Genomic DNA, 20,412 nt, shown 5'->3' with positions numbered 1-20,412 from the left:
TCTGTATGAATTATTATCTCTCCAGAGCTGCTGCTTTATAAACCACAGTTCTCAGCTCAGCACACGTAAACATTGCTTGTTTCAACTTCTTTTCAGTCTGCTTTGGAACAGGTAAGATTTTTTACTATGCAAAAGGGAAATCAAGTTTACTGGGGGATAAAAGAGCACTTTGGAATAGAATACACTGCAGCAATTAAAAATATTGTTTACTGATTTATAGGAAAATGTTTGTAGAAGATAATGTTTGTATGAATTAATTAGGGGTGCACCAATTGCAGGTTTCTGGCTGATCCCCTCACAAGGTGACATCAAAATTGTTGGAAATCAGAACTCACGTCAACGTTTGTCTTATTTAAGGACTACAAATTGTAATCTATAATTTATTATTATTATTTAATAAAGCCAAGCTCAGTCTAACGTGGGAATGAAGAAACTTTTTACACAAGGAATGATCACTGACATGCTTATTTCTAACCGAGTCTGAGAATTTATTAACTAAATAGCCCAACTTTACTGCTGAATTATTCTGTGAATAACTTCTGTCTTTAATTACTGGCATGTAATCTAACTACTGATAAGACAAAAGGAATATATTGAATAAGAAAATGGGAACAAAAACATATTAATGAATGAACTTTATTGTTTTGTTCCACAAATATCTACTGGCCGAATTTTTTGTGTTAACTAGAACTCTTTACTCATGTTTCAACCATCATTAACTGCTGCTCCCATGAACAAATACGCTCCAACAAAAAATCTGATATTAACTTCAGGGTTTCCCCCAGAAAACTTGCTAAGCTCGGTGGTCGGGACACCAAAGCAGTCCACCAGTGGTCCACCATGTTTTTGCATTAAAAGATGTTAAGTAGACAGGAAATGTACAAATATTACTGGGTAATTATATATTACAGGAAAACATCTAGCCCACAACTGGTACAAAAAACAACAAATCAAAAAATACAATTAAAATAAATATCAATTATATGCACTTGTGTTCAATCCAAATTAAGTCAGCAGCTCCATAAGCCCCACCGGGGATTCAGAGGCCCCATAAATGCTAATTTGTAGCACAAACCATAGACACATAAATGTAACATTTGTGTTGTTATTGAGATTATCAATGCTGCTAAATGTGATTTAATAATTTCAGCATAAGACTTTAAGGAGCTGGTAAGTTTACTTTGTTAAAAGTTCAGAGAACAATATTTATAATTAGATTGTTTTGTTAACCCAGGAACAATCTGATGCTCTGAGTTTAATCTTTGCGCTTGAGCTCTGTTTGTTCACAAATACAAATTAGTAAACTGCAATTATAGCTTATGGCTTTTTAGATTGACCAACTCAACTACTCTCCCTCTCCCAGATTTCATTAAATCTCACACAGAAGCTGTTAGACCCCTAAGTCAAATTCTGCTCAAGGCCTCATACAGAAAAAGTTTTGGCTGCTGGAGTTAGTGGGACAAGATTTTCAGATATCCGCATGACCGTGCGCATTAACTCTGGCTGACTAAGTGGGCAAAGTGTTTGGTATGATTTGTTGCATCATGTAACCAGAAAAATAATAATAAAAATAATAATAAAATTATATAAAACCAGTGTGATGCGTGACTACGACACGAGAGCGAAAGCTCCTCACCAGGCTGAACCTGCATGATGAGGTTAGCACTGGTCAGTTAACCACTAATGAGGTAAACTTTATCAAGCAGCGGCAGCCCGTGAGGCAACGTGCAGAGGCACCAGCATTGTGATTGGTCCGCTCTCTGGCTTTAAACGCTTAACGTATAAACCTGTCCTCTATAAACCTGTATTTTAGGAATTAATCTGCTCCGCCAGTGAAACGCTCAGCTCAACAGAGACGTTTGCAATCTGGCTTTAAAACAAAAAAGAAAAGAAAAAAGAATTAAGCAATTTAAAAATATATATATTATTTTCCTAAACCCATAAACAAGCAACGCTTAGCCTGGCTAGTAAAGCATGGCAGGCGCCAGTCTTATAACACACTGGGGGAAACCTTAAGCTTACTGAAACACTTATTTAAATGTCATATGTTTACAGTGCCATTCATTTTAAGAATCTTATATGTAGCATAAATTAAAATAAATTCAGGATGTGCTGCTAACACAGGACTAAAAAACTGAATTGAATAGAATTCAGACTTGATGGGTAAATGGACTGAATATTACTTCCCCATGTATTAAATACATTTAAATATTGAAATAACTATACATTTACATGCATTTCAACTTTTATGTACATTTTTACCTTAAGTATCTTTCTTATATAATGTTGTATAAATAAGTCATACAAATAAGGAAAATGCCATGCATTATGTAAAAAACTGTTTAATTTCTTTTCTCTGTCTTTTTGCTTCCGACTACAGCGATGCTGCCGGATTCAACTTCAGCTCTTCTTCTCCTGAGCGTCCTTCTTGTTCACTCTGTTCTGTCCTGTCGGACTGGGACCCAAACAGAGTGTGATGCTGCTCCTTTTGTACCAGGCCACAATCTGGTGGGGGAAGGTTTTGATATAGTCAGACTACAGAGAAAAGGAGCTTATGTGATGGATATGAGGACTTACCTGAGCCCCAACAAAACCTGTGTTCTCTGTCCCAATGCTCTTCAAAACAATGTCCTCCAAAAAGTAATGAAAGATGCATCAATAAACAGCTGCACATCTGAGTTGAGGGATTAACAATAATGCAACTTTTCTTCATTTTAAGCTTCCATCTTCTGTTGTGGACTGGCGTGCCATCAGTCGATGCAGTGCTGACATCTTCAGCAGTCATCACACCTCTGCAGGGTAAAGTATTTAGACCGGATTGTGAACACTGTAAACATTGAGTCACATAATTAAATTAACAATTACAGGATTTTTTTCACATGTTGCAATTACATGTTCCAATCAACCTTGTCTGTTTATTGGGCCTTTATGTGGTAGACCAACACATAGTGGATAATTCTGAAGTGCAAGCAACATATGAAAAATGTGGTGTGTATTTATATTGATAGTCTGATACTTATAAATATATTAAAGTGCAACCAGTTGACTTCATAGGTCACCCAAAACAAATTTATAATTCTTTAAAAAATAAATAAAATTCACCTTTATTCTCAGTTAAGTTCACAGTTATGGGTAGAAACAGCCATCATGACGACCAAAGCACTGATCATGTTCTGCAGAGCGGGGGCAGCCTAATGTACTGTAAAGCATTTGGGCCACATGTAGTTGTGTCTACTATCTTCTAGTGTGTTATTAAGGCAAATGTTCATTTTGATAAGTTGTATCTCTTTGCTAAAAGTTTTTGAGCAGAATTTATTGTGATGTTTATTAAATTAGCAAATCATAATTTTTGTTCTAATCAAGTTGAATCAAGAATTGTAATTATTTAAATGTAAAACACGTAGTTACTTTAACTTGATAACGCAAGTGAAAACAATACAAAAATGTATGTTCTTTAACTCGGTGAAGTTAGTGTTTTTCTTGCATATTGTGAAAAGATTATTTGGTTTATTCCAGTATTAAGTTGAAACTCACAATTCAAGATTAATGCGCAAACAAAACTTAAAAAACAATGTATAAACAACTTGTCTCTTGTTGTTGAATCAACTTTATGAACTTTAATTTCTGTGATAAAACAAATATAACTTTCTTATTGACTTTAATTGCATTTCAAAGTAGCAGATAGGCTTTCATTTTTAAATCGAGCCACCTTCATATATTTTATGGTGTAAACTGAAGTCAAACAGGTTCTCTCTAATCAAACCATTTCTGTGTTTGGAGAGAAGGAGAGACGGGTTCATTCCATAGTTCACACGTCATGTCCATTTCACTTTGTCTGTTGCGGCAAGACAACTTGACATCTTTAGTTTGTGCATATAAAAACCAGACTCTGACCCTAAACCCAACCTAAATTCAAGTCACTCCTTAGTCTTAAACTTAGTCAAAGACAGCACTTCTTCTGGGGACTTACAAGGTGAGAAGTCCTAAAACACACACACATATATTCGCACACACAAAAAGACATGCGCTTAAGTTCCAATCCTCAGTTTGACTGTGAATAACTATAAATAATTAAATAGGAAAATTATGATCAAAATATAAATGTTGATTAAAATTACCAAGGGAAAAAATAGGCAAATACAGACCCATTCACTAAATTAGAATATTATTGAAAAGTCAATTTGTTTCACAAGTTTTACTTAGAATAATTTCACACATATTCATTTTAAAGCCTTTATTTCTGTTAATTATGAGGACTTCCAACTTACAAGTAATGCAAATCTAACATTGAAAATTGGAATAACACAGCAAACCAATAAAATATTTTCTAATGCAGTGGGTTTCATGAAAAGTGTGTTAAATACCTGCTTAGAGTACTTTTAATCTGACAACTGAGCCACATATGTGTAGCGTAGTTGAATCTGCGTTGTGTCTTGTGAAAATAACAGCCAGACAACAGCTGAGCTGAAGGCACTTTTAATGCTCCTGCATCCAAACAGCAGAAAATAGTGGTCAAAACAGGCCTTTTCTGATCAGTGCTCCACAGCGCCTTCTCCCACGGAATCCGAACAGAAAGAGCCTGAGCAGCGCGTGTGCAACTTATGTAAAATAACACATTCACCTTACAAAGTAAAAATAATGGCAACAATAATTAGTAACTAAGTCCAAACATGAGCCTTATACTCTTGAACAGTACATGAATAACAAAAAAAATAACAATTAGACAAAATATTCCCACCAAAAGCAATGAAACATCACATACCTGCATCCAAACAGCAGAAAATAGTGCTCAAAACAGGCCTTTTCTGATCAGTGCTCCACAGCGCCTGTTTAACCATGAACAGTACTATTTTCAGCACATGGATGTAGCATTTTCATTAGCAATGTTTCATGAAGTATAAGAGCAGCTAAATGTCTGCCAACACGGTTCTAGCACTGTTTAGCAAGGTTTGAGTGCCCCAAAGCACATTATCTACAAAAACATATTACTTATACTTAAAATGCACTTATTAAACACAGAAAACAAAACTTCATACCTTCTCCCACGGAATCCGAACAGAAAGAGCGCGACGGAGAGCGTGGGAAAACCTTTCATGAACTATAATGGTATGACCCGTTAATTTTTCTCCTTAAACCCCGAATTAACACCCAAAACAACAATATATGAACTCAATATGTTCAATAGTAGAGAAAACAATTCACATTTTCATTCACAACACACCACATTTAAATAGAAATAATAATTTTGAAACAGGAAGTTACCCGCTGTTTTGCAATGGATTTGCCGTCTTTTCAAAATAAAAGCTACCAGTGCTCATACGAGTTCCCACCGGAATAGCTTATCACTTGACAATCTAGTGTAACATCACACTGCTACATATGGAAGCATATTCTAAGTTATTGAATTTAACTGCAGTTTATAAATACCTGCCTGATAAGGCTTAGGTATTGTGGAAATATTGTAAAGTAATTTTTGTTGAATGTTACATTGATGTATAATCATGAATTTACTTTGATGAGTTACAAGGAAACTACAAGTAGGGCCTTGCTCTGTTCTACTTTTTCTCTCCCAGTGCGAGTCTGGCCTTTGGAAGCTTGATTTGCATAGGAAAGTGATAACAACATCCTGGAAGCCCTAACCAAGCTAGGAGACAGGAACCAAAATGTGGAGTAAAGAGGACATGAACCAAATGGTTGTTAATTTTATAACTTTGTCCCGGGACAGGAACTGGGATTACAGATCAATCAAAGCTGTTTGCTTCAATAAAACTTTGTATGACTACTGGCCTTAAAACCAAAGGCTGAGCCAGCACTCAGCAGGGTGGGGGTCAGGCCACAGAGCACAGTGACACAGCCTTGGGGGGGCTATATAGTAGGAGACAAAGACAAAGAGACTAAAGATCTCACTGGGATTGCCTTTGGGTAACTTTGTATGCATGTTTGGTGCTTGAAATGGATCTCCAAGATATATTTTGTACTGTTTAATAAACCTTGGTTGATTTTAACTCGCTGACTCTTCTGGGATCTCCTGCATCATCGAACCTTAACTGTAGATCTCCAACAGTATTAAAATAACAATAGTTTAAGTTCACAATTTCACTAAACTAGAAAGTTTAACTACCTAATTAAAATGTATAGATGTTTAATAATGATTTCTTCCTTTAAAATGTGCCAACAGCTCTCTGGTTCAGGCTTACACATCCCAAGACTCCAATGATTGGTCGGTAAGAAACATCTCAAAGCTGAACATTTCAGAATATTTTCAATGCAGGCCTGAGTTTTGATAACACAAACCTAATAGAAACCTTGCTGGCTGATTTTTTTTCTTTCACCATTTCATTTCAGTTAATATGTGCTCTTCCAATGATTTTATTATCTTTTTAGTTTGCATTCAGATAGAACTGAAGTAAGTGATTAGCAGAGTGATAACAAAAATATGGCTTCTTATTTAACACCTTATTAACTACATGTGTTGTCTGTATTTCATCAGGTTGGCTTGGATGTTCCAATAGATCTGGAGTCTGGCAAGTTCGATGTGGAAGGAACCCGCTCCAAAGCCTACAAGTTCGCTTTAGAAAGGAGCAAAGAGGATCGCTACACTTTCAGCATGCACAGTGTCCTCTGTAGCCATTATAGGTAGGATGGAAATTAAACTTTTCTCATTGAGTTCTGACAGGTCACGGTTATTGAAAAAACTGTAATTTTTGTCTTGGTGTCTAGTTTTCGTATGTCAGTCCGACCTTCCTTAAGCTTAGAGTTCAAAAAGCATTTAGAAATCCTTCCAAGCCACTACGACTCCTCCACTAAGCATGACTACGACGAGTTCATACACACCTATGGCACACACTTCTTCAAACTGGTGAGAACGTTCACACGCGCACACCTTCTGACTTAGTTACAGTCAGACATTAATCTGCAAGGAAGCATTTTAAAGAACTTTCAACCTTATTTAGGTTAATCTTGGAGGGCAAATGAGACGACTGACATCTTCACGAAGTTGTTTGTCTTCCCTGAATGGACTAACCTCAAGTGAGGTAATACAAAAAGTACAAAAAATAATGTAGGCTACTCAAGTAAAACTACAGTTAGTATTAGTATTTTGATACTTATTTTCACATAGTACCTCATTAAAATTATTGTTATAGTTTCGGCAAGAATTTAAAACGACTTTCACCCATGATTATATTATTTCCAAAGACAAGAAGCTGCAAAAATATGAAGTTCATCACCTCCAACAACCTACTTTAAGTATTTTTAAGTGTGATTTTTGTTTTGTTTTGTTTATTTTAGTTTCCAATGATTTCTATATAACTTTATTCGTCTCTGCTTGTTTTTGGGTCTTTATGCAAATGTCTGGTGTAAAGCAGTTTTTTTAAAAGTCTCTGTGCTGTTCTTTTACCCAGGTCCACTCCTGTTTATCTATGGGTGTTGCTGTTGGCTTGGGGAAGGTGCAACTCTCTAGTGTCCAGAAGTCTTGCATTGGTGTCCTACAAAACAAGGACTCTGCCACTGGCTACAGCTCTGGTCTCCACCAACACTTCAGAGAGGTATCAGGAGGAAATGGTTGGTTGGGGAAATTTTCAATTTCCAAAAATGATTCCATGGGCTTCATGAACTGGCTAAAGAGCCTGGAAGAATATCCAGATGTTGTTTCATACTCCCTTCGACCTCTCTATGAGCTTGCGCCAAGCATGCTTCAAAAGGCAGAGATGAAAGCTGCTATTGAGAAGTATTTGGAGGACAATGCTGTGAAGAAATCACTCAAAGAGCCACACTGTGAGGGCAAAACTCCTAATGTGGCCTCTAACTGCTGCCCTCTGCATGCCTCAAGGGGAACTCTATCAGTGACCATTGTTCGAGCCTGGAATCTATATGGAGATTTTATTGGAGTAACTGACGGGTGGGTTGATGCAAAGGTAAAATACAAAGACCTTATGGAACCTGATGAGCACACCATTTAAATGGCTCCTCTTTTGTTCACAGCTATGCCAAGATGTACTATGGTTCCATGCAACGCAGGACCAAAATCATCCAGTCCAATAATCCTCAGTGGAACGCTGAGTTTAATTTGGGCAAGGTCAGTAAATGTTGTCATCACAGATTAGCTGAAAAGGCTCAACAACAGACAAACTGATCCATTTATGCTGCTGATGCAGCAGAACTTAAAGAGTTAATACCATCATCTATTTTTGCAAAAATATATATTCAATTACCAGAAGTGAGGAAATTTGGGTTTTTATGCATCAGTCTAGAAAGAAAGCTGATCTATTCTTTGTTGCCACCAAAACTATTTGTTAGCAAACATTTCATATTGGGTCAAATATAATTTAATATCAGAAATGTGTTGTAGGTTTCATTGCAACTAGATGATGTTAAATTATTGATCATGAACTAATCTGTCCTTCAACTTGTTACTTGCATCAGACAGCAGCCACAATAACAAGAAAAGAGAACCTCCCTTTAGGCTCGACTCGTTCTTGTTTCGGTTCTCTCAGAACCAACCTGGGTGTCTGTGGACATGCGGCTCCCACACTCACTGCTCTGCTTAACCTGTTGATGAGTCAGGAAGTGCTGACCCTCTCTTATTGCTTTTACAAATCAATCATGAGCATAAAAACTTGGCTGACCAAACAACAAATGTACAAAATGAACCTTGAATGTCAAAGTAAAAACTTTTTGTCCAATTGTTTTTTCTGTCCTACTGATTGCTTATTTTTTGTTTTTAAAAACCTGGTTGAAATAAATAAATCAAATCAAATAAGACAAATCAAAGTATACAATGATATGTAATGCAGACAAACAGCATATTGTGTAGGCAAACTTGGGAAATGGAGAATCAACTCCATTTCTAGATCCAAGCCAGGCTGTAGACTCTTTATGTTTTGGGATACTGGGTCAGCACCTGCATGAAAAAGAATTTGGTTTTACTTGAATAGACCATGCTAATCATGGTGTTTATGGTCGAGTACAAATAAAAGTAAAAGCAGAAAAAAATCTGAAAATATTTGAACAGAAACCACTTTAAACATATATTGTGTAAACAGACACAGCGTAGCTGATGTATTTCATATCTTGTGCTGTTGTGTTTTGGCTAACATTACACTGCATTTATCAACTTTTGAGATGCATGGAAAACAGTTTTATTTTCTATATCAGCTAAATAATTTGATTTTCAATGCGAAAATATGCATCTGATTGATCCTCCATTCAACTTTTCTCATGAAGGTTGACACCAACCTGGCTCTGAAGATTGAGGTTTGGGATAAAGACTTGATAAAATCCGACGACCTTCTAATACGGTGCGAGTACCACCTGATCCCTGGCAGTCACACTTTCACGTGCGCAGGACAGTATGGAAACGTTGAGGTTAAATACACGCTGACCTGTGACCCGTATCTGACTGGAGAAAAGTGCAGCCGTTATAAACCATCTCCTTAGTGACAGGAGATTTGTGAGTTTTGGGAATGAAAGCATTTCATTTCTTCACGTAACATTAACTCACTAAATCTGGTAGAAACTCACAATTTAAATTTAATTGCTTGACTTTGTTAAAGGCCTAGCTAAATGTGTATTTATCATATAATGAAAATTTTTTTTTGATTCTTTGTAACATTTAATCACAAAAAATAACTATGCTTTAATATATGCAAACAGAAATTGTGCTCCCTTTAATGACAATAAAAGTTTTGAAATTGCTACAAGTTGTTGACTTTGTATATTTTTGACAAATCTTGTATTAGTTGTATGAATTATGTCTTATATGTGTTACTATAAAAGAGAGAGAGACGTAGTTACGTTACAGGACGTGTCACAAAACTATTTGGTCAAGACCTTCAGTATGCAGCAAAGCGGAGAACCAGGGGACATATTTTCAACCTGATCATTGTTTCCTTACAGTTTTATGGTTAAAATCAAGAGGCGCTGATTAAATTTATGAATTGAAATTATCTTCCATCATGTAGTCATGTTTGAAACAGTGAAGACTTCTCATGAGCCAGAATGTTCAATGTTTTTTTTTTTTACGTGGCAAACTGGGGTGGATTTTCTTTTTATTATGAAACAAATATAGGATATCAAAGTTTACAATATGGGAAACCAACAATGCCACCTGGAATAACACCAAGACAATGGAATGGCAATAAGGATACAGGTAAATTCTGCTGAAAATGAGACAAGATTCAGTAAGTTCAACAAAAAATTAAACTTGAATATGTTTTTAAACTAACCATAACCTGAAATTGAATGGTTAAAATGGTGAATGCATTTTTAATAAAATTGATTGCAATAAAATGTTTAAATTTCAAAGGAAACCAAGGCTTACCAATGGGTGAAGTAGTGATGAAAGCCGCAACATCCAGTGAAGAAAATGGATAACCCTGAACATTACAAAAACACAGCAAACAAAATAAAGAAGGTGTTTCAACAAAACAAACAAGACACCACCACCACAGAAGCCTCAGTCCCTAAAAGAAAGACAAAAATTAAGCAATATGATTAAAACAGTGATACAATAGCACTACAGTATTGCACTTTATCCTATTAGTAGTGCCATCAATGCTCCTGGCAGCAGGGAAAAGTTCAGATAGGTCTTTTAAAAAATGTCTTTATGGGCAAAACAGCAGTGAGCATCAATCCAGGTGTACTGCTGATCAGATACTCATCAGGAGGCTTAAAAAAATAGCAGTTTATTAGTACAACTGCTGACAGTAGCTCTTTACCTGTGACCTGGTAAGTTACCACACTGCCAGATAAACAGGTCCACAATACCGCCTATGCAATGCAGCTGCCACGCTAGCCATTACCTTCCCGGCAGCAAACCAACAAATGGACAGATCTGTCCAGATGTTGAAGGTGCAGCAAAGGAGGCTAAACACATCAGACCAGTTTGCATTAAAGCTGACAAACAATGAAACAGCCACGCTTACCCAGCACAGTTTAACAAATGAAGGAAGAAAATGGAGACGATGTCACAATGCACGCAGCCTTGTGACAGGTGGAGACCTGCTTATATGCAGCAGCCAAAATTGGCCTTAAAGCATTCCATTTACGCTGCTACACTTATTTATTACATAAAACAGGGGTGCCCAAAGTCGGTCCTTGAGGGTCGTCATCCTGCATGTTTTAGTTCTCTCCCTGGTTTAGCACACCTGCATCCAATGATGGCTCATTAGCGGCCTAAGGACAACATTGACTCCTTAGGCCGCTAAGGAGGTTGTTACTACCTCTAGGGCAGGGGTGTCAAACTCCACTCCTCGAGGGCCGGTGTCCTGCAACTTTTAGAAGTGCCTCTGCTGCACCACACCTGAATAGAATAATTAAGGCTCTGGAGAACTGAGGAGGTAATTAAGCCATTTGATTCAGATGTTTTGTACCTGTGGCACATCTAAAAATTGCAGGACAGCGGCCCTTCAGGACTGGAGTTTGACACCCCTGCTCTAGGGAGAGAACTAAAACATGCAGGATGCCGGTGTTCTGACTATCAGTGCTACCTCGTCAGATTTTCCTAACATAGCACAGATAGCTCAGTCTATCTGTCCTTGCTACGCATCCAAAACTCCTTCTGTCATGTTTACAAACAGAAAACTATAGCGGGTTGTGATAATGTTAAATATATTGGATAACATTATTTGAGTGACAGGACTGAAGTGGAAGCTTAGGAGTTATGCTTAGCTTAGCACTGGAACAATTTATATACACGACAAAACCACAAGAAGATCACTTCCTTCATCTCGATATCGTATCCATTTAAAATGAAAAGTTATAGATGTATGCACTAATCCTTTTATTAGAATATCCTACCTGTTAGAAATATTGTAAATACAGATGCATTTGTAAGAAGTAAGAACAGTGTCAGACAGGGGAAACAGATTTTTAGTGGAATTAAATTAAAGACAAATACAGATCACCGCAACTCTTTTTTGCGCATTAATCCATTGTATGACAGACTTTATTAAATGCAGCAAAGCCACATTCTGTCCACCAAACTGCGCAGGTCACTGTGCACCTAAAGTGGTAGGATATGATTTATGTACACTAATATTACACAGCTACAATCTTACATAGTATCACTTCCAACATCTATTTTGCAAGGTTTATTAATAAAGAGTGTTATTAAACTAAAATATTTTAAAGTATAGGGACAAAAAAGCCCACAAAACAACATATTTTGTCCTTATTAACCGCTAAATAACTTGTTGACAGTAACGACATTGCAGATGGAAAACTATAGGCATTTATAAATATATCTACAAGCTGTCTGTCATGTAAACTAAAACCATGAAGTAATACAGAAGCTTAATGAAAGCCAGGTATCAAATAAATTAAATAAAGCTTACCATAATCTGCGATGAAATAAAACACATGAAACAAAACTTCCACAGGTAGGACGTATTTATAAGAAATCTGCTGAGTAAGCAGTATGTGACGTAGCATCAACGTGCGAATGCACATTGCCACAAGGTAGGACGAACTTATGGGTAGCATAGCATAGCACAGAGTAAGGGGAGGGAGGATTAGCAGCACCGCATGAGATTGTGATTGACAGCACTAAAACTCTCCTGCCACCGATTAGTTGTTTCTACGTAGATAGCACTGGGAAAAGGCACAAGAGATAGATTTTTCACAGATTTTCATACCATACTGTCACAACATAATGACAGTTTTAACAAATATGTGGAAAAAATATATTTCTATCAAAGTGACTTACTGCAGCTTTATTTTCACTTAGGAGAGGGCAGGTCAGGAGGGACGCTCCAAGCAGGAACAAACCATTTAACGCAGATACAGGGGGGTTCAGGGCAAATATAGATGTGTGATTTTTGATCTGGGAGTGGGAACATTATTTTTGTACTGCTAAAAACGATCTTCAAAAACCCAGTATGATTAATTTTGTAATTGACAGGGCCCCAATTTTTTAATTTATTTCTATGAACAATAAATGAATAAATTGTGGAAGGCCCCCTGTTGGTCAGGGCCCTTAGAATTGTCATCACTTTTTCCCCCTATGTGATGCCCCTGTATTGGAATGCATCTTTTACTAAAGAAATTAGTAGGAGATAAGTCCATCTCTCTAAAAGTCTTTGGAAGAGGCAGCAAAAACCACAGAAGCTTCCAGTCCTCTAAGTCCTAATTCTCAAAAACGTCCAGCTTCCCTTGCTGTTTGCTCCTATGTCAGTTGTATCTTATACAGGGGTGCCGTATCCACCTTATTCCTGGAGGCTTACTGGGGAAACCACTATGGGTCTTACTTTGGCGCCCCCCGGAATTAGCAGTATTTCACTGTTATCTGTAGGGTTTTTTGCTAATCTATATTCATGATAGAAGTTACATCTCGCTTTTCGGTTATACAATATTTGGTAAAACTTGTTTACGGACCGTAAGCGCCTCCAAAAATTCAAGACCTTAATTAAAGCATAGTTAACTGGCCACAATGCAACACAGGAGGAGGCCGTCACCGATTTACATCCAGGAAACACCACGATCAGGGAAGGGAATTTGAAAACAGCCTCTTCTAGAAGCTCCAAAGTTTAAGTGGCATCCTCTCATCTCACACCTCACCTTATCATCCTCAAGCAAACCCTGCAGAACACTTCAACAGAACTATGCTTGGAATGTTGCGAACACTCAAGGAGACACAAAAATCAAGATGGAAGGAACATTTAAACAAAGTGGTCCATGCTTATAATTTTACTGTTCATGAAGCAACTGGATTTTCTCCTTTTTTCCTTCTTTTTGGTTGTGAACCAACTCTGCCTGTTGTCCTGATCTTTCCTAGGAGAAAAAAAAATAAGTAAAGTAAACTTATTCTGGCTCTGCTGAAGTGGAGAGAATCAGTGCAGGAACCATGCGCAATTGCGATGGAAAACATGAAAAAATTTGCAAAAAGTGGACAGAGAAACTGTAATTGTCACACATGGAGTTCCACCCTGATTCCAGGAGATCAAGTTTTGGTGAGAAACCAAGAGGACCTGGAAAGCTTCATAGTTACTGAGAGGACATAATCTATGTCGCCAAAGCACAGAAGCAGCCAAACAGCCCAGTATTCATCATAAAACCACTGCATGGAACAGGAAGCAAACGAGTGTTACGTTGCAACCTGCTATTACCGTGTCCTTTCCTGGTGGAAGTGAGACTCGAATAAACACCATAGAGAGTAATTATATGAGAATAAAAGTTAGTTCAAACAAGTTGTACAAGTAAGAAACGTTATGGCATGTTATTGAAATGTGTGACAAATCTGGTTCTATTGGGTAATTTCCTTGTTCTTTGGTGAAGATTTTGTGGGGCCCATCAATACTTCTATGGACTATTCGCCCTTTAGTACTAATGGACTGTAGACAGTTCTGTAACACACACATGCAGTATGGAAGATAAGAAGCAAGATGACAACAGTTAATGAAGATGACACAAACAAACTCTGCAGTATTGTAATATTTGTTAAAATACTTGCCTGTTAAAATAATCCTAGTTCTTGTGGATATTGTTCTGTATTGTTAAAAATCTTAAAATGTTGTTAGGCAACTTATTTTTTGTGGCAGATGGTGTTGCATCCTAGAAGTATTTTATTTAAAATGGATATGGATAAAGTACTCTTTTATCAATTTTATACATTTCTTTTGTCTTATTAATTTTATTGTTTAAAACATTATGTCTAGTTACGTTTGTTAAAGAGCAGAAGTTTTACGGAATTAGAGCTGTGTTCTACGTGACTGTTTTTGTACCGGAAGCAGTGTCAGTTGTAAAGTTGTAACTAGAAGTAGAAACTATGTAACGGTTTTTCTGTGCGCCAATGCTGGCTGCTCCAGAGAGAACAATTCCAAGAAAAATACACACAGAGTGGGACAAATCTAGTTGCCGAAACTAAGAAGAACTCCTGTCTGTTTTATGAGTGCATAAATCACAGAATTGAAATACTTAAATAAATTTCAGTCGCCGTTACCTTGTTCCCGTATTGAAAGAAGCTAAATTTAGATTTGCTTTTTATGCGTTTTTCTGACTTGATGTTAAACTATTCTTTCTTTGCAGTTCCGGTAAAACTATTTATTCTACCGGAACAAGAAGTTCTGGTAGAACTGTTTGTTCTGTTAGCATAGATACTTTATACAGAACACTGAAAAAAAATAAAAACCTGAAACTTTACTTGCAGTTACCAGGAACAAAGTAATTACATTCAATTGACCTTTACACAATGTTCTGTATGAATTATTATCTCTCCAGAGCTGCTGCTTTATAAACCACAGTTCTCAGCTCAGCACACGTAAACATTGCTTGTTTCAACTTCTTTTCAGTCTGCTTTGGAACAGGTAAGATTTTTTACTATGCAAAAGGGAAATCAAGTTTACTGGGGAATAAAAGAGCACTTTGGAATAGAATACACTGCAGCAATTAAAAATATTGTTTACTGATTTATAGGAAAATGTTTGTAGAAGATAATGTTTGTATGAATTAATTAGGGGTGCACCAATTGCAGGTTTCTGGCTGATCCCCTCACAAGGTGACATCAAAATTGTTGGAAATCAGAACTCACGTCAACGTTTGTCTTATTTAAGGACTACAAATTGTAATCTATAATTTATTATTATTATTTAATAAAGCCAAGCTCAGTCTCTAACAAGGGAATGAAGAAACTTTTTACACAAGGAATGATCACTGACATGCTTATTTCTAACCGAGTCTGAGAATTTATTAACTAAATAGCCCAACTTTACTGCTGAATTATTCTGTGAATAACTTCTGTCTTTAATTACTGGCATGTAATCTAACTACTGATAAGACAAAAGGAATATATTGAATAAGAAAATGGGAACAAAAACATATTAATGAATGAACTTTATTGTTTTGTTCCACAAATATCTACTGGCCGAATTTTTTTGTGTTAACTAGAACTCTTTACTCATGTTTCAACCATCATTAACTGCTGCTCCCATGAACAAATACGCTCCAACAAAAAAATCTGATATTAACTTCAGGGTTTCCCCCAGAAAACTTGCTAAGCTCGGTGGTCGGGACACCAAAGCAGTCCACCAGTGGTCCACCATGTTTTTGCATTAAAAGATGTTAAGTAGACAGGAAATATAAAAATATTACTGGGTAATTATATATTACAGGAAAACATCTAGCCCACAACTGGTACAAAAAACAACAAATCAAAAAATACAATTAAAATAAATATCAATTATATGCACTTGTGTTCAATCCAAATTAAGTCAGCAGCTCCATAAGCCCCACCGGGGATTCAGAGGCCCCATAAATGCTAATTTGTAGCACAAACCATAGACACATAAATGTAACATTTGTGTTGTTATTGAGATTATCAATGCTGCTAAATGTGATTTAATAATTTCAGCATAAGACTTTAAGGAGCTGGTAAGTTTACTTTGTTAAAAGTTCAGAGAACAATATTTATAATTAGATTGTTTTGTTACCCCAGGAACAATCTGATGCTCTGAGTTTAATCTTTGCGCTTGAGCTCTGTTTGTTCACAAATACAAATTAGTAAACTGCAATTATAGCTTATGGCTTTTTAGATTGACCAACTAAACTACTCTCCCTCTCCCAGATTTCATTAAATCTCACACAGAAGCTGTTAGAGGTGCTTATATTTTTATCAACAAAATGGACCCCTAAGTCAAATTCTGCTCAAGGCCTCATACAGAAAAAGTTTTGGCTGCTGGAGTTAGTGGGACAAGATTTTCAGATATCCGCATGACCGTGCGCATTAACTCTGACTGACTAAGTGGGCAAAGTGTTTGGTATGATTTGTTGCATCATGTAACCAGAAAAATAATAATAAAAATAATAATAAAATTATATAAAACCAGTGTGATGCGTGACTACGACACGAGAGCGAAAGCTCCTCACCAGGCTGAACCTGCATGATGAGGTTAGCACTGGTCAGTTAACCACTAATGAGGTAAACTTTATCAAGCAGCGGCAGCCCGTGAGGCAACGTGCAGAGGCACCAGCATTGTGATTGGTCTGCTCTCTGGCTTTAAACGCTTAACGTATAAACCTGTCCTCTATAAACCTGTATTTTAGGAATTAATCTGCTCCGCCAGTGAAACGCTCAGCTCAACAGAGACGTTTGCAATCTGGCTTTAAAACAAAAAAGAAAAGAAAAAAGAATTAAGCAATTTAAAAATATATATATTATTTTCCTAAACCCATAAACAAGCAACGCTTAGCCTGGCTAGTAAAGCATGGCAGGCGCCAGTCTTATAATACACTGGGGGAAACCTTAAGCTTACTGAAACACTTATTTAAATGTCATATGTTTACAGTGCCATTCATTTTAAGAATCTTATATGTAGCATAAATTAAAATAAATTCAGGATGTGCTGCTAACACAGGACTAAAAAACTGAATTGAATAGAATTCAGACTTGATGGGTAAATGGACTGAATATTACTTCCCCATGTATTAAATTTAAATATTGAAATAACTATGCATTTACATGCATTTCAACTTTTATGTACATTTTTACCTTAAGTATCTTTCTTATATAATGTTGTATAAATAAGTCATACAAATAAGGAAAATGCCATGCATTATGTAAAAAACTGTTTAATTTCTTTTCTCTGTCTTTTTGCTTCCGACTACAGCGATGCTGCCGGATTCAACTTCAGCTCTTCTTCTCCTGAGCGTCCTTGTTGTTCACTCTGTTCTGTCCTGTCGGACTGGGACCCAAACAGAGTGTGATGCTGCTCCTTTTGTACCAGGCCACAATCTGGTGGGGGAAGGTTTTGATATAGTCAGACTACAGAGAAAAGGAGCTTATGTGATGGATATGAGGACTTACCTGAGCCCCAACAAAACCTGTGTTCTCTGTCCCAATGCTCTTCAAAACAATGTCCTCCAAAAAGTAATGAAAGATGCATCAATAAACAGCTGCACATCTGAGTTGAGGGATTAACAATAATGCAACTTTTCTTCATTTTAAGCTTCCATCTTCTGTTGTGGACTGGCGTGCCATCAGTCGATGCAGTGCTGACATCTTCAGCAGTCATCACACCTCTGCAGGGTAAAGTATTTAGACCGGATTGTGAACACTGTAAACATTGAGTCACATAATTAAATTAACAATTACAGGATTTTTTTCACATGTTGCAATTACATGTTCCAATCAACCTTGTCTGTTTATTGGGCCTTTATGTGGTAGACCAACACATAGTGGATAATTCTGAAGTGCAAGCAACATATGAAAAATGTGGTGTGTATTTATATTGATAGTCTGATACTTATAAATATATTAAAGTGCAACCAGTTGACTTCATAGGTCACCCAAAACAAATTTATAATTCTTTAAAAAATAAATAAAATTCACCTTTATTCTCAGTTAAGTTCACAGTTATGGTTAGAAACAGCATCATGACGACCAAAGCACTGATCATGTTCTGCAGAGCGGGGGCAGCCTAATGTACTGTAAAGCATTTGGGCCACATGTAGTTGTGTCTACTATCTTCTAGTGTGTTATTAAGGCAAATGTTCATTTTGATAAGTTGTATCTCTTTGCTAAAAGTTTTTGAGCAGAATTTATTGTGATGTTTATTAAATTAGCAAATCATAATTTTTGTTCTAATCAAGTTGAATCAAGAATTGTAATTATTTAAATGTAAAACACGTAGTTACTTTAACTTGATAACGCAAGTGAAAACAATACAAAAATGTATGTTCTTTAACTCGGTGAAGTTAGTGTTTTTCTTGCATATTGTGAAAAGATTATTTGGTTTATTCCAGTATTAAGTTGAAACTCACAATTCAAGATTAATGCGCAAACAAAACTTAAAAAACAATGTATAAACAACTTGTCTCTTGTTGTTGAATCAACTTTATGAACTTTAATTTCTGTGATAAAACAAATATAACTTTCTTATTGACTTTAATTGCATTTCAAAGTAGCAGATAGGCTTTCATTTTTAAATCGAGCCACCTTCATATATTTTATGGTGTAAACTGAAGTCAAACAGGTTCTCTCTAATCAAACCATTTCTGTGTTTGGAGAGAAGGAGAGACGGGTTCATTCCATAGTTCACACGTCATGTCCATTTCACTTTGTCTGTTGCGGCAAGACAACTTGACATCTTTAGTTTGTGCATATAAAAACCAGACTCTGACCCTAAACCCAACCTAAATTCAAGTCACTCCTTAGTCTTAAACTTAGTCAAAGACAGCACTTCTTCTGGGGACTTACAAGGTGAGAAGTCCTAAAACACACACACATATATTCGCACACACAAAAAGACATGCGCTTAAGTTCCAATCCTCAGTTTGACTGTGAATAACTATAAATAATTAAATAGGAAAATTATGATCAAAATATAAATGTTGATTAAAATTACCAAGGGAAAAAATAGGCAAATACAGACCCATTCACTAAATTAGAATATTATTGAAAAGTCAATTTGTTTCACAAGTTTTACTTAGAATAATTTCACACATATTCATTTTAAAGCCTTTATTTCTGTTAATTATGAGGACTTCCAACTTACAAGTAATGCAAATCTAACATTGAAAATTGGAATAACACAGCAAACCAATAAAATATTTTCTAATGCAGTGGGTTTCATGAAAAGTGTGTTAAATACCTGCTTAGAGTACTTTTAATCTGACAACTGAGCCACATATGGAAGCATATTCTAAGTTATTGAATTTAACTGCAGTTTATAAATACCTGCCTGATAAGGCTTAGGTATTGTGGAAATATTGTAAAGTAATTTTTGTTGAATGTTACATTGATGTATAATCATGAATTTACTTTGATGAGTTACAAGGAAACTACAAGTAGGGCCTTGCTCTGTTCTACTTTTTCTCTCCCAGTGCGAGTCTGGCCTTTGGAAGCTTGATTTGCATAGGAAAGTGATAACAACATCCTGGAAGCCCTAACCAAGCTAGGAGACAGGAACCAAAATGTGGAGTAAAGAGGACATGAACCAAATGGTTGTTAATTTTATAACTTTGTCCCGGGACAGGAACTGGGATTACAGATCAATCAAAGCTGTTTGCTTCAATAAAACTTTGTATGACTACTGGCCTTAAAACCAAAGGCTGAGCCAGCACTCAGCAGGGTGGGGGTCAGGCCACAGAGCACAGTGACACAGTCATTGGGGGGGCTATATAGTAGGAGACAAAGACAAAGAGACTAAAGATCTCATTGGGATTGCCTTTGGGTAACTTTGTATGCATGTTTGGTGCTTGAAATGGATCTCCAAGATATATTTTGTACTGTTTAAAAAACCTTGGTTGATTTTAACTCGCTGACTCTTCTGGGATCTCCTGCATCATCGAACCTTAACTGTAGATCTCCAACAGTATTAAAATAACAAAAGTTCACAATTTCACTAAACTAGAAAGTTTAACTACCTTATTAAAATGTATAGATGTTTAGTAATGATTTCTTCCTTTAAAATGTCCCAA

At 36.4% G+C, this 20,412-nt stretch overlaps 2 protein-coding genes and 1 long non-coding RNA gene across 4 annotated transcripts in view; 2 read left to right on the top strand and 1 right to left on the bottom strand.

Annotated features, from left to right (window-relative positions):
• Positions 1–9,701, top strand: LOC145552903 (perforin-1-like). The gene is made up of 10 exons (XM_081610974.1): positions 1–111; positions 2,381–2,640; positions 2,720–2,799; positions 6,179–6,224; positions 6,491–6,636; positions 6,721–6,859; positions 6,954–7,034; positions 7,404–7,900; positions 7,984–8,077; positions 9,226–9,701. The coding sequence occupies exons 2-10, from the start codon at positions 2,383–2,385 to the stop codon at positions 9,436–9,438; spliced, it is 1,554 nt and encodes a 517-aa protein (XP_081467100.1). The 5' UTR covers positions 1–111; positions 2,381–2,382; the 3' UTR covers positions 9,439–9,701.
• Positions 2,327–20,409, bottom strand: LOC108166311 (uncharacterized). Its single transcript, XR_014089046.1, has 3 exons — positions 19,584–20,409; positions 10,322–18,012; positions 2,327–2,792 (listed from the first exon to the last, which is right to left on the bottom strand). It is a non-coding gene; the product is annotated as an uncharacterized LOC108166311 (long non-coding RNA).
• The window catches only part of LOC103471416 (perforin-1-like), a 61,981-nt gene continuing 56,780 nt past the window's right edge, over positions 15,212–20,412 (top strand). Inside the window, exons 1-3 of one of the 2 annotated variants that reach the window (XM_081610973.1) lie at positions 15,212–15,302; positions 17,601–17,860; positions 17,940–18,019. In XM_081610973.1, coding sequence (XP_081467099.1) covers positions 17,603–17,860; positions 17,940–18,019 — 338 coding nt within the window. In that variant the 5' untranslated portion in view covers positions 15,212–15,302; positions 17,601–17,602. The remainder of the gene's footprint in view (positions 15,303–17,600; positions 17,861–17,939; positions 18,020–20,412) is intronic. The other variant, XM_081610963.1, reaches the window with a different exon arrangement.

The sequence above is a fragment of the Poecilia reticulata genome, chromosome 1 (genome assembly GCF_904066995.2).
Source record: "Poecilia reticulata chromosome 1, P_reticulata-male-v2, whole genome shotgun sequence".
In the NCBI taxonomy this organism is placed as follows: domain Eukaryota; kingdom Metazoa; phylum Chordata; class Actinopteri; order Cyprinodontiformes; family Poeciliidae; genus Poecilia; species Poecilia reticulata.
Note: the sequence above shows the minus strand (reverse complement) of the source record. Positions and strands in the feature narration are given on the sequence as shown.

Coding starts and splice junctions, on each gene's coding strand:
- LOC145552903 (XM_081610974.1), top strand. CDS start 2,383: ATGCTGCCGGATTCAACTTCAGCTCTTCTTCTCCTGAGCGTCCTTCTT. Junction 6,225..6,490: donor AAGACTCCAATGATTGGTCG/GTAAGAAACATC, acceptor GTATTTCATCAG/GTTGGCTTGGATGTTCCAAT. Junction 7,901..7,983: donor TTTATTGGAGTAACTGACGG/GTGGGTTGATGC, acceptor TTTTGTTCACAG/CTATGCCAAGATGTACTATG.